At 39.9% G+C, this 14,273-nt stretch overlaps 2 protein-coding genes across 2 annotated transcripts; one reads left to right on the forward strand and one right to left on the reverse strand.

The window, feature by feature from the left end:
* Positions 1-694: 694 nt before the first annotated feature.
* Positions 695-10,754, reverse strand: alad (aminolevulinate dehydratase). Its single transcript, XM_077012025.1, has 12 exons — positions 10,592-10,754; positions 9,633-9,750; positions 9,411-9,461; positions 3,041-3,137; positions 2,785-2,920; positions 2,539-2,622; positions 2,260-2,348; positions 2,084-2,139; positions 1,882-1,969; positions 1,698-1,784; positions 1,426-1,555; positions 695-1,105 (listed from the first exon to the last, which is right to left on the reverse strand). Exons 2-12 carry the CDS (start codon positions 9,746-9,748, stop codon positions 1,047-1,049), a joined length of 993 nt encoding a protein of 330 aa, XP_076868140.1. The 5' UTR covers positions 9,749-9,750; positions 10,592-10,754; the 3' UTR covers positions 695-1,046.
* Positions 10,755-11,922: 1,168 nt separating this feature from the next.
* tmem203 (transmembrane protein 203) lies at positions 11,923-13,692 on the forward strand. Its single transcript, XM_077010686.1, has 2 exons — positions 11,923-12,113; positions 12,644-13,692. The coding sequence occupies exon 2, from the start codon at positions 12,904-12,906 to the stop codon at positions 13,318-13,320; it is 417 nt and encodes a 138-aa protein (XP_076866801.1). The 5' UTR covers positions 11,923-12,113; positions 12,644-12,903; the 3' UTR covers positions 13,321-13,692.
* The last annotated feature ends 581 nt before the right edge of the window (positions 13,693-14,273 follow it).

Here is a 14,273-nt window from a genome sequence, read left to right on the forward strand (position 1 = left end):
GATAAAACACATATACATTTCCCCAAATGCTTTTAAAAATGTACGCGTTTATAAGATGGAAATATGACGCTGGTCGTATACTTGTTCTAAAAATATCTGACGTTCACGTGAAAAAAGGTGTGGTTAGCCAGATCGATGTGCTGTAAAAAGTTTAAAAGCAATATCCAAGCAATTTCTCCACTGTATTAAATACGTATTATAGGCTTCTCGATTCCTTCATCCTATGGCAGTATTCCGGGAAGTTACGCTTTTTCTATGATTGTAAATGTTTAATTTTGATAAATACAACCATCATAGAAAATTACATAAGGCACTAAACACTTAAAATGAGTTTTACAATGTTACGCGACTGTTCAGGTAATACAGGTGAACAGTTAACACTCCCCACAGGACAGACAAGAAAAAAAATTTATAGTGAGGGGCGAAAAAATCATTTACTAATTTAGAGAAAACTGCTTTGATGCTTCTGTTACTGCTTAACATCACGATGACTTGTCCTTAAACTTGTCCTTAAGGGTGTCTGCTTCTGATCGCTTATTCAGCACCACCAGCATGAATACACCCCCATCCCCAGTGGAACCCAGAGTAATGGAGCAAAATCTGACTGCAAAGATTCATATGAACTACAGTACTTTCCCAACATAATTCTTGTTTGTATCTCATCATTATATATTTTATATACCATTCACATGAATGTAATCCAGACATCCAAAGAATATATTTTTGGAATTACTTATCGGTACAGATGTATGCAGCAGTTATAATTTTATAAAATCTAATAGCACTGAATAGTATCAAAAAGGAAAGTACAGATAAATGGTGATCATTAGGCAGGCAGCTTTGAAACAAACAGATTAACCCGACATTTAACTGCTACACAGCATAGAGATTACATATAGCTTCAAAGGAAGAAAATGATATATTCATGATAATAAATGCATCTTAGGAAATATCCTAGCTACTTCTCCAAAGAGGTGGTCAGATTGCTATACATGAACCCTTTGGTCAGTTTGGATCTGAATCGATCTGTTAGAGTGGGCCGCACATCACTCTGTTAGCCACGTGAGTAACTGTGGAGTATAGTAGGTGATGATGATATCTGCACCTGAAGAAAGAACAGAAAAAACTGATAAATAAATTTGTTTAATGCCACCCAAATGTTTTCTAAGTACTGACTCTTTTGTATTCTGCAGTGCCTTTGTAAATAGCCAGAGATGTCATTGTTGCACTAATCTTCAATTCCAGTTTCCTTCCTTGTTTAAGTACATAGATTTTTAATGGGAGTGACTCCCTATTATGAGTGACTGGCTATTATGGACAGCATGAAAGCTGATCAACGCATACCCGTTTACAGCAGGGTAGACTCAGATAGTGCACAATGCTGGTAGAAAGTGTCAGTGACGTAAGATGACCGAGTGACCTCACCTGCCCTACGGAAAGCTGTCATAGCCTCCAGCACAGCCGTGCGCAGGTCGAAGGCTCCAGCCTGCGCTCCGTGCCACAGCATGGCGAACTCCCCCGACACATTATACACAGCCAGTGGGTGTGTGGGGTGCTGTTAACACATTGGGAGACGACAACAGCTTGGAACACAGAACATGCATTTAAAGTTGGCCCCACGCTGAAGATATGTTTCCATTGTGCTTCACAAGATGGCAATATGGTGCACAAGAACAGCAGCTCATTCTAATACGGACCTTATCTTTAACCTCCCTGAGGATATCGAGGTATGGCAGGCCTGGCTTCACCATCAGCATATCCGCACCCTCTTTCACATCTCGGTCCTACCAAACCGCAAAACATGGTCAAACCTCCACAAAGATGTAGGAATCACTTATTGCTCGACAGCTTTACTCTTCAGAAATTCACTCATTCTCATACACAGGCTCGAAGTGCTAGGCCTCGGGCACCAGGTGGCAGCTGATAGCATTTTCGGTCTCCAAAAGCTGGTTTGGACTGGGCAGCATCCCTGTAAACATTAAGGATAGTCAGATTATAAAGATGAATTATTTGAAACATTCAGCTAGATGGATAAAAAACTACCACAGAGCAGGACACTGATTACAATGCAGAAGAAATGCACCTGAAAGGCCCATAATAGCAGGAGGCAAATTTGGCACTGTAGCTCAGCACTGAGACCTGCGGAGATGAAATGGAGAAGACAGGAATGGTTACAACACCTCAGATTCAGCCTAAAGCAAGTGATGAACAGGGAAAAGAGCTTGTTAAAAACAGATGGGGTGTTCTCTGACTGCCAACCTTGTTGCCAAGCTCATTGGATATCAAAGCTTGTTTAATGGCCGCAATCCGCCCATCCATCATGTCGGAAGGAGCAATGATCTGGCAACCTGGACATGAACAATGCAGATGTGAGGAGGAGAGAGAGAGGTCAAATGGCTAGTTCATTAGGCCTGTTCAGTTTATTTGGTTTGTTCACTCTGTTGAGTTCATGCAGTATGCTCAGCTCTAAGATTGTTCAATCTGTTCAGTTCCTTCAGTTAATTCAGTCTGTTTACTGAGTCAAGGGTTTGATTCTACCTGCACGAGCATAGGCCAGCGCCACCTCAGCCAGTCTCATGCAGCTTGCTGCATTGTCCAGGGTGCCATTATCTCGCAGAATCCCTTCACACACACACACAGGACTTCTTATAGCAAACATACTCAATTTTGGAGTCATTATTCTAACAAATAATAAAGACCAACGTGTGTAAATAGTTATTATATGTTTGTTATTGTCTGGCATGAATGGGGGACCAAGAGAGCCAGCCATGGGATTGGACTGACCACAGTGGCCATGTGATGTGTAAGGGCAGAGGCAGACATCACAGGCCAACAGCAGATTAGGGAAGGTGCTTCTCAGCTTCTTCACAGCCTGGATGGCAGGTGTCTCCTCAGTGTCAGCCCCTGAGCCTCTCCCGTCCTAAAGGGAATAAGGTTCAGTGAACAGATGCAGACACTATTCTCCTTCTGCAACCTTCCCACACCATTTTCTGTAATGTGCGTTACAATACTTATGTTACCCTGAGAAAGTCCTACCCACTTTTGCAACTTTGGCAGGGACTCCAAAAATCAGCACGCATTTCAAGCCCTTCTCCACAAGGGGGCGCAGCATTCCCTCAAGCTTATTCACACCATATCTGTAATCAGTGACCACAACACAATACTATCAAACTGCATTATTGGAGGGTAGAAGTGGGTCATATACAGTTTTGTTTATTGACATGCATGTACTTTTGATTATTTTGTACTTAATTAATATTGTTTAATATTTAATTTTATTGTATTCAAAAGGTAGCAACAAATGAACTAATGAAATGAATGAAAATTAACTTTTCATAACTCATTTTAATAGTTTTATTTTAAAGAGGGCACATAAAAAAAATTATACTCAAGACAAGTTTATATATATATATATATATATATATATATATATATATATATATATATATATATATATATATATATATATATATATACTTCTCCTGGAGTTGTCTCCTTGGTAGGTTCAGTCAAATAATATTTGAGCAATAATGGGCAGACCAGTGGTCATATCCAAGTCCATATGTAAAATATATGTGCGAGTGTTTATAGAGCCATGCATAGAATATACACTCTGTGCATAATTATTAAGAAAGTCTTACTTTTGAGGATTCTTTTAATTAATCTCCAACTACAGTGCTCTCGGTTAATCCACAATGTCAATAAACCTCAAACATGAATGTTTCAAAAAGTAAAAGTGAAGGTTGGGCTTTCTTTGGCGAATATCTGTATGTGCACAATTATTGGGAAAGTTATTGTGCAAAATTATTATGCAGCTAAATGAAACATTTTCACATGTCACTTTATTTTCATCTGTTCAAGTGAGAATTATGAATGAATGAATGAATGTTCGATTTATATAGCGCCTTTCCAAATTCCCAAGGCGCTTTACAATTTAACACAGGTACAATTCACAGACAACCAATCACACACACACACCGGTGAGAAGCGGCAGCCAATTGCGCACAGCGTACTCTCTACCGGGATCCACAGCCCCCTGGGGGACTGAATGGGGTGCAGGAAGGGGAGAGAGGACAGACCCTAGTGGCAGAGCACCATCCACCACTGGGCATACAAGCACACACGCACGCACGCACACAGACAGACAGACACTACTTTTTATTGAACATAGAGACACAGACACACACTCAGGGAGAATTTTTTATATTATATTTTATATTTATATTTTATATTAATTATAAACAATCACCTCAAATCATACCTGTCAAGTTTTGTATTTAAAAATATGGGACATTTCCCGTATATGACGTCATCGCCTAATTTGCATAATGTTATTTGCATATAGCTGCAATCGAGGCTGTAGGAGAGACGAAAACATCTTTGGAGTGGCAAAAAGTGAAGAAAAAACACCCCAAATCCTCTTTAGGAAAGTAAATTCCCTGTCTCAGTCGTCAAGGTACTTACACGTACGCTTAGCTTTTTAGGCAGGACTTCTCTCGTTAAATCCATCTCTGATTTGTTGTTCCAGGTTTGCTCCCACTGTCGACACTAAACCCGCAAATTTTCAATTTTTATTTTTTTAAAGCATTCATGTGCCGCGCCAAACAGATTATGTCACTAGCCTCGCGTGAACTGCTACCTGCAGTAGTCTGGGTGGTAGTTCCACCTGCTATAGTCTGGGTAGCAGTTCTCACGAGGCTAGTGACAGAATTCTGTTTGGAGCGGCACATGAATGCTTTAAAAAAATAAAAACTGAAAACTGAAAATACGGGACAAGTACGGTAAAATAAAAATACGGGACGACGCCGGGACAGAGCGGTAAAATACGGGACTGTCCCGGCCAAAACGGGACACTTGACAGGTATGCCTCAAATCCTTCTAATAAGCATTTCTGACATATGAAAAAAATCAGTGACAATTATAGCCATGACAAGGAGTCAGTTTCTTGATCAGCTGATGATCAACTTTTTTGTGCAGCAGCAACCACAACTTTCCAGTAGTGCTGGGCGGTATACCGGTTCGCACCGAAAACCGGTGTTTATTTTTGTTCTGATCAGAATTTTTCATATACTGGCTACACCAGTTTATGGTTTAAATAGCCTAAATGTGTCCGGAACGCAGCACGGTCGTTAATTGTTTCTCAAGGGGCGATTTTTATTGCTGCGCTGCTAAGCACACATACAACTAGGGTTGCAACGGTATGAGATTTTCACGGTATGATAACCGTCTCAGAAAATACCGCGGTATCACAGATTGTTACATATATTATTAAAATATACACTGACCCTTAAAGAAATTACAAAAAAGTTTTTTTTTTTTTGTTCAATGAACTATTTATTGTAAAAACCTTAACTATTGTACACACGCGCGAGAAGTTACAAAATTCGATAGGTGCACGATCTCGCGAATCGACAGCGCGCAATGCCCTCGCACACATAGCCTTTTTTTTGTTAAAAATGTTTAAGTCTGAAGCACTTTCTGCCATTCTCACCGCTGTGTTCTGAGTAGCTGAACCAGAGCGGAGTTGCGCATGCGCGGGTCAGTTTCTCCGCTGGCTTGCCATTTACCGGTAATAAGCAAACGCACACGGTATGATAACCGTGCATTTTAATACCGTGGTATACCGTGAAACCGGTTACCGCTGCAACCCTACATACAACAGAGCACAAATCTAGCTTGCTGAAAATGAAGGACATTCTGAACCAGAAATTCTACCAAACATTGAAGTAAAAGATGATGCCCCAAAGGAACTTTTGCCAAAGAAAGGAGCCGTGTCTGTTGTCAGGAAGAACATAGGCTTTTTTAAAGGTCACTTACTGCAAATGCTGTAGAGCAAAAGTTGTCGTGGCTGGTGGTAACAAGAGCAATCTGCTGCACCACCCATAAAGCTGCTTATACTTGACGCGTCGCGACTTGCGCGAGGGTCCACACCGCAAAAATGATGCAATCGCGGTGGCTCCAAGTCGCGTCGTGAGGTCGTGCACCTCTCGATTTTTGTAATTTTGCGTGTTCTGTTCTTCATCGCTGTGTTTTGTGCCAAGTTATGTTTGTGTATGAACCCTGCCTTTACAAGGTGGAATTCAAGCACTTGTACGGTACTTTCAAGGTCCATTTTCAATATTTTCCAGTACCTTCAGCTTAATTAAGTTACATATTTATACAAATACACATATGGTCGAAATGATTCGAAATAATTCGCTTTTTATCACATTAAAAGAGATGCTACCTTCTCCCCAGTATTCGACCATTGTTATTATTTATTTGTTTAAATATTATGTTATTTAATTAAAGGTAAGATATTTGGGACTTTTCAGTACAATACAACCATTGACAAACAGCCCTGTCTACTTTATGTCTAAATACCTCTTATTTGTTATTAATAAACTGGTGTGCAATTTATAATATTACGTGTAGCTGGTTCACATAAGTTGTATAAACCTACAGTTTTGATGTTGTCTGAAAAATGTTTTAAGGTTTTACATTTTTACTGCAACTGTCATGCTATATGATTCATTCACTACTTTAGTGCTACCATTTGCAAACTGATCATGTGGGGCCATGCAAATCAATACTACATGTAATACTTAGGTGGAGACATTTTTCTAACAATGGAATAAGGTACTCTGAACCACTCTACTGCAGTAATTCTTATCGCAATCAATGCAGATAACACATCATATGCATGGGGGGAAAAACCATCAAATACTGTGAAACCGATATAATTTCAAAAAATACCGTGATATAGAATTTTGGTCATACTGCCCAGCACTACCTCCCAGACACTGTTCAGAGAGGTGTACTGTTTTCCATCACTGTAAATCTCCCATTTAAGAATCGCCTAAAAGTTCTCAATTGGGTTCAGGACACACTTCACCTGCTATGCTTAAATCCATTAAGCATTTAAGTTTATCCAACTTGAGAGTTACTAACTATGCCATCCATCCATCCATCCATCCATCCATCCGTTCTCATCCACTTATCCAGGTCCAGGTCACAGAGGCAGTAGCCTAAGCAAAGAGGCCCAGGTTTCCCTCTCTCCAGTGACCTCTTCTAGCACTTCTGGGAGGATACCGGAGGAGGCGTCTTCCCTGGGGTCTCCCAGTTGGACATGCCTGGAGCGCCTCCCCAGGGAGACGCCCAGGTGGCACTCAGACCAGATGCCCGAGCCATCTCAACTGACTCCTCTCTATGTAAAGGACCAGCGACTCTACTCCAAGCCACTCCCGGATGACCGTGCGTCGTACCTTATCTCTAAGGCAGAGCCCGAACACCCTACGGAGAAAACTCATTTCAGCCACTTGTATTCGCGATCTCATTCTTTTTGTCACTACTCAAAGCTCATGAACATAGGTAAGAGTCAGAACGTAGATTGACCAGCAAATCGAGAGCTTTGCCTTTTGGCTCAGCTCTCTCTTCATTGCCTTTCTGCAATACTGCAGCCACAGCACTGATCCGCCTGTCAATCTCTTGTTCCATCCTTCCCTCACTCGTGTATAAGAACCCGAGATACATGAACTCCTCCACTTAAGGAGGACCCAGAGAGGGCACTCCACAAAATATGCCTAAAAATGATAATACGGTCAAAATACTCACTTGCCTAATAATTGTTCACACAGCATAAGTGGACATCCTACTCATGCAGTGCATGGGCATGAGTTCATTGGCGTGCACATCCTGTCAGTAGTCTGTAGACAGACCCTTCTCAAAACAACAGAACTTTTGTACAATAATATTTTTGAGCCTTCCTTTTGCTGGAGAGTACAATTTAGTGTCTTCCCTGATGCTGACTTGTCCGACAATTTTCTGCAATTAAATAAAGAGAAGGCAGAGGTTCTTGTTCTTGGTAGTGATTCACAAAGGAATGATGTCCAGATTTATTTAAATCAAATGAATCTGATTGCCAAACTATGTGTTAAGAACCTGCGTGTCACCTTTGATAATGAGTTCAGCTTCAAATCACACATCATGACTACATGCAAGACAGCTTATTTTCACCTTTGAAACATAGTTAAGGTCTGAGATATGCTCTCTCCTGCTGACAGTGAAAAACTTGTCCATGCATTTATCACATCAAGGCTAGATTATTGTAATGCTGTTCTATCTGCTCTTCCAAAGAGCTCTATTTCTCACCTACAGCAAGATCAGAATGCTGCTGCAAGGGTTCTGACCCGTAGGAGAAAGAGAGATCATATTACACCTGCACTCCACTCACTGCACTATTTACCTGTCAGCTTTAGAATAGATTTTAAGGTTCTAGTGATGGTTTTTAAATGTCTTCATGGTGTTGCTCCTCTTTACCTCAGTGAAATGATTATTAGATATGTTACAGTCAGGCCTCTCGGGTCTTCAAACAGTAATCTACTGGTGAAACTATCTACTGGTGAGGGTGCTTTTAGCCACTATGGCCCAAAGCTCTGCAACTCTCTTCCTGAAGAGCTCAGAGGCATTTCATCCCTGCATAGCTTCAAGAAGAGTCTCAAAACTTTCCTGTTTAGATCTGCTTTTAGTTAAGTATTTTACTTTTTTACATTATTTTATTTAGTTACATTTTATGTTATTTTAATATTTATTTTATTACATTATTATTTTAGAATTTGTCATTATTTTATTATGTTTCTTTTTTTATCTTTAATTTAACGTTTTCTTTTTGTCTTATTTTTGCTTCCTTTTAATGTTTCTTTATATTTATTCTGTAAAGCACTTTGAGTTGCATGTATGTATGAAAGGTGCTATACAAATAAAGATAATTATTGAAATAAACTAAACTAAACAATGAGGTCACATGGTAGGCAAGCCCTGCTAGCACCAAAAAAATCTCCAAACTATGCATTGGTTGCATCTGTTACGATGCAATGAGCTGTATGTATTCCAACTATAAAGTAAAATGAAACCCGTATAAGGTCCTTTATAACAGGGTTGCAATTATGGGATGGATCCGATACAATCTGACCGATAATGCACCATCACTCACCACTGAGAAGGGAAGATACTACATGGGCAGCAGAAGGTGTTTGAAGGATTAACCGAACCTCCTTTTATCTTTTTCTCAGTAGGAGTGGTCTAGATCCACCCAGTCCAGAGCTTATCTAAGCTCTCCAGCCAAGAACATGTCACAAACCTACAGAGACCTCCACTGTGTTTTACATCTAACTGACCATTATTCCTTACCACAGTGTACTATTGTGGCACTGTAGAACATCGCTGAAACTTTTAGTAATTACACTTCCAGTTGTTACAGTTGCTTTTTTTTTTGGTGTGCATTGTCAAAAATGCAACCGTATTACAGGTGTGAGGTGTCAGTAACAGGTAATGACAGAAATGTGCCCGATTGTCAGTGGTGTTCCAACACAGTGAACTGTCAAAAGAAGTCACAAAGACAAAGATGCTTGGTACTGATGGAAAAATGTTACCTTGCTTGACCAGGTAAACTTGCAATAGGTTCCACAGCATCAGGGCTGTCACTGTGAAAGGAGACAACATTGATGTAGCACAAATACTACACAAAATATACAAATACTACACAAAATAGTCCAATGTTTGACCTCTCATAATTAATCAATGATCTTCAGGCAAGCACATTCACACCCACAATCCACCACTAACACATATATGTTGAAGAGGAGAGGCATTACGTGACGAAGACGGGGTAGATGAGGTTGTCTGGCCTGAGGTCTGAGGCACATGTCTGCCAGTATCTGAGAGACGGGTGAAAGTAACCACTGTGCAGGATCGATTCCGCTGGCTGCATGTCTTAAAAAAAACAAACAAAAAAAAACACCCCCACAAAAAGATTTAACTAGAATCATAAATTGCTTTTTAAGGACACCAATAATCTGTTCAAGTCTGAGCTATTTGTAAAACCATTCTTAGAAATAAGAAATGTCACACAGGTTTTTCAACATTTAAAATCATGCAGTTTTATTTATACACCTGATAACAGCTACAAGAAGCTCAGGTGTAATTGTTCCATCACATTCCTGTAAGTCATTATAGACAAAACATGCAGACTGCGCAAAATCCGCAAAAAAATCAAAACAAATCCAAAAAACGTTCCAGGATGATTTCCCGCAACATATTTTCTTAATGCCGCAAGACATTTTACCACAATATAGAACTCCATTGAACAGAAATGTCATTTGGGTATTATTTTGCCTGCCCTATCCATTGAAACTATGAGGCGTACATAGAATATGTAGTTAGTAGACTGTGTGATAGATGCATTAACATAAGCTTTAGCTGTCCACACCTTTTGAATTAAAACCGTAAATTACTGGTTTTCTCAGTACAGCAATATAGCAGCAGCGGATTTCATATGCGTATTCATCAGGACCAGATTTTCTAACACTGTTATTCTTCATATAGGTAACCATAATTAACCCTAGATAGTGGTTTCGGAATTAACTAAGGTCCGATAACCTAGCTACCTGGCTAAATTAGCTAGCGGTTTGTTGCTAACTTAGCTAGCTAGCTGTTTCAGCAAAACTTTAATTACCTAAGTTGTTACTTATTAATCTAAAGTGCAAACTGATGTAAAAACTACAGCTAACTAACCTATGCATGTAAATCATTCAGGAATGAAATGCGAACTTACTGTGATAAATTGCCCTCAGAGGTTTTCTGACTACAGCAAAGTTTCTCTGCGACCGTGTTCTAAGCGTGTGAGTTCTAGGCAAGGTTGCCAAGTCCTTCAAAAATATCCAGCCCAAAGTCAGTGTAAAACCCGCCCTTCAGAAAGCTTAAACTAGCCCCAAGTATGTCTATGTATGACATAGTATTTTGTTTATGAGGGATTTATTATCAGTATTGCTATTTATATTAAAGTCATTAACAATATTGTAACATTAGTGTTTTATTAGTTCTTTTATATCAGTTTTATATCCAAGTTAAGAACATTTAATAGTAACATAATTAGCAAAAAGAAAAGTACTTTTACTTAATCATTTCTTGCTCCTCCTGAACTCTCTTCTCTCCTCCGATCCTCTTTTAACATTTATTTCATCGCCTTGTGATTTCTGGTTACATGAAGAGCTATTATGAACTTTTGTACAGTTATTTCCATGAGAGTGTTTTTTACTGAAGAATCTGATGACTACACATAGCTGTTTTTTGGTTGTAACATCTGTGCTCTCATCAACGATTAGAGATTATGGCCCACTTCCCATATCCTCTAAAAGATCTTCATGTGCTACAGGCCCGATCACTGAATTAATCATTGCTGTGCATTTTGTTGTGTGTAAACTAATGCCTTTCTTTGAAATGTCTTCCACTACACATCCTAAATGATCAACAGTTAGAATGTTTGAGTGCCACATGAGCAGTCAGTTGCAACTCTGCCTCCACTCCATCTTGTAAGCGAGTTGCCAGTGTCAAACAATGTTCTGGCATTTGAGAATGGAGCAGCATTCCTTTTGTGTTTTTCTGTGGCAGCATGGGCAATCAGGTCACTGTGACGAGCTCTTATTTCACATTTACAATATTTGCAATATGCCTTTTTCTCGTCATTAGGGACACTTTTAGTCCATTCCATCAAACCTTTTTCTTTTTCCCAGTCAATACCGCCTCCTTATTTCCCCCATTTACCTGGCATATTAGCTAGTGACTGCTGTTTTCTCTTCACGTTGTGTGTCTGTCTCTCTCTCTCTCTCTCTCTCTCTCTCTCTCTCTCTCTCTCTCTCTCTCTCTCTCTTTCTCTCCTCCCTTATGTCGTTATGTTCTCCTGGTTCTTAGTGTTGACTTGTACACGTTTGACTTGTAACTCCCGCGGTAATTTAGTAGCCTAAATAAATGGTAGCCCATAAAAACGCACCCCGCCTCCGCTGAATTTTCACCCGCGACTAGATTTTCAAACAAGCCCAATTTGGCGTGAAAATCGCGAACCTGGCAACTCTGGTTCTACTTGACTTTCCTGTGTCAGCCACCGTACGACGTCACACCTCTTGCGTCGTAACCTCGGCGACGGCGCGTTTCCCCGTTTGCTTTACTGACCGTTTTGCTGTTATTTTTGTATCTATGTAGCTAGCTAGATACCTAGTTCTGTTTCTGTCCTGCTAAGAACAGCCAGTGGGAAGTGTAGGTTTTAATTTAAACACAACCGTGACTTCGACATCTCTAAGGTAATCTGTTAACATTATCATCGTTAGTTAGTTAGTTTGTTTTCTCGTCGTAATATGTTACTACCTAGGTAGCGCTTAGCTGTCATTGATTCAAATTTGTTCACATCAGCTAAAGTTAGCTAACTAGCTAGTTAGTTAGCTAGCATACATACGTATACAGCGTTATCAAGTGAAAGGTTATTGTCAGTAAACAAATAAATAACATAACACGTTTGTATATATTTTCAGTGGTTACCGTAGTTCATATTCATATCATAGCATGGTAGCGTCTTATATTGCTGGACTGAGCGGGTGACAAGTTAGCCGCTAGTTAGCTAAGCTAAATATATAGTGTTTCATTTGGGAAGTGACAAACCGTATGAAAATTGCCACTGAATAGCTAGCTGTGTAAGAACTGTAGGTGAACGATAAGAGCTTCAATACAATATGAATAGAGTTGTACACTTGTATAGTCAGTCCATCTAGATAATATTTTACCATTTTTTATATCTTTATCTGTGTGATTAATTCATGCTTTATCTTTTTAATAGGTTTTGGGTCGTCGTCTCAGGGCAGTTAAAGGCGTATGGGACTCTAGTGGTTTTTACAGAACACCGGATCCATCATTATCTCAAAATGCTGCCAAAAAAGTGATCCAGTGTTCAGAGCAAAATGTGTACAACATTGAAATGGCTCCCACATTAATTCTGTGCTTTTGCTCTCCCATCCCTTAAAATAAATAAAGAACTGGTGTCCTGCTAACTCCACCATTACGAAGCCCTGACTAAAATTTTAAGAACCTCATCCAGCCATGCTCTTTTCCCTGCGTGAGCTGGTGCAATGGCTTGGCTTTGCCACCTTTGAGCTCTTCCTACATCTGGGTGCGCTTTTGGTCTTCAGCATCCTGGTCGCCCTCCGCGTAGACATGATGACCCCTGTAATGAGCTGGTGGCTTGTGTTCGTGCCCTTGTTCACTGCAGATGGCCTCAGCACCTACTTCACAGCCATTGTATCCATCCGCCTGTACCAGGAAGGGGAGAAGCGCCTTGCAGTACTGCGCCTGCTCTGGGTCCTTACTGTGCTCAGCCTGAAGCTGGTGTGTGAGGTGCTGCTCTGTCAGAAGCTGGCTGAACATGAGCACACTCATGATCCACTCTATGGGCTCATCATCTCCCCACTCTTTGTTCTCCTGCAACTGCTCATGATTCGTGCCTGTCGTGTCAATTAATGGTGGGGGAATCACATCATTGGACACCCTTGTTCTGGCTCACCTACGTGCTAATGGACTTGAACCCTCCTGGGACATTATTTCCTCAACCATGCATAGTTCAAGTCAGGACAAGAGGGGTTACAGAGATTAATGCAGGGGAAAATTAAAATTGAGAAATTTAAATAAGATTCTGGATCGTGCATATGAATATGACATCATTGCATCCATTCACAGCTGATGCTACAGTAATGTGTAGTTTTTCATGTATGATGTCCAAAGTGCTGATTATTGTTTGCTTATTTTTTCTGTGAATACTGTTACTGTTACTTTGTCTAATAAAATATTTTATTGTTTGTATATATTGTAATTAAAAGATCAACATATAATCTTTATTTTGTCCTGTGCGTTTTGAGAAAGAATACACTTTTGAGAAAATTCCATTATGACCAGCAGGTGGCAGTGTTGAGTTAATGGCGGTCAATATTCAGTCATGAAGCATGGGCTATGTGGATTCAGTTTTCCAGACGTAATGCACTATTACATGGGAGGCATACATTTTAATATTTCAAATAGCCAACGACGAAAACAAGCTCTTGCTAAACGGAAAAGGCCGTAATCGGTCTTCAAACCTGTAAACTATTGCCAGTAAGGCTGAGAGACAGGATGAGAATAATAGTGAATAGTAAGTAACCTTCAAACCTGTAAACTATTGCCAGTAAGGCTGAGAGTCAGGATGAGAATAATAGTAAATAGTAAGAGTTGCATACTGTAGGCTGTGTCTAGAAAACATGTGGTTTCCATTTTTAGATATTAACATTTTCTTTTATATGTTCACTTGAAGCTTAAAATGTATTACGATATTTGGTTTACATTTGAGTTATGCAATCAGGCTACACTCAGAACAGTGCTTCCTTTTTTTTGTTGAATTTTCCCTGGACATTGAGGGTAAAATGGAAAAAAAAACAATGTTG

The sequence above is a fragment of the Brachyhypopomus gauderio genome, chromosome 7 (genome assembly GCF_052324685.1).
Source record: "Brachyhypopomus gauderio isolate BG-103 chromosome 7, BGAUD_0.2, whole genome shotgun sequence".
NCBI lineage: Eukaryota > Metazoa > Chordata > Actinopteri > Gymnotiformes > Hypopomidae > Brachyhypopomus > Brachyhypopomus gauderio.

What these genes read in the sequence shown, in the direction of transcription:
- alad (XM_077012025.1), bottom strand. Translation starts at nt 9,748, where the DNA reads ATGCAGCCAGCGGAATCGATCCTGCACAGTGGTTACTTTCACCCGTCT. An exon ending in TCCCTGCCAAAGTTGCAAAA is followed by an intron (nt 2,921 to 3,040) that starts GTGGGTAGGACT and finishes TATTCCCTTTAG; the next exon opens with GACGGGAGAGGCTCAGGGGC. An exon ending in GCCTAGCACTTCGAGCCTGT is followed by an intron (nt 1,785 to 1,881) that starts GTATGAGAATGA and finishes GCGGTTTGGTAG; the next exon opens with GACCGAGATGTGAAAGAGGG.
- tmem203 (XM_077010686.1), top strand. Translation starts at nt 12,904, where the DNA reads ATGCTCTTTTCCCTGCGTGAGCTGGTGCAATGGCTTGGCTTTGCCACC.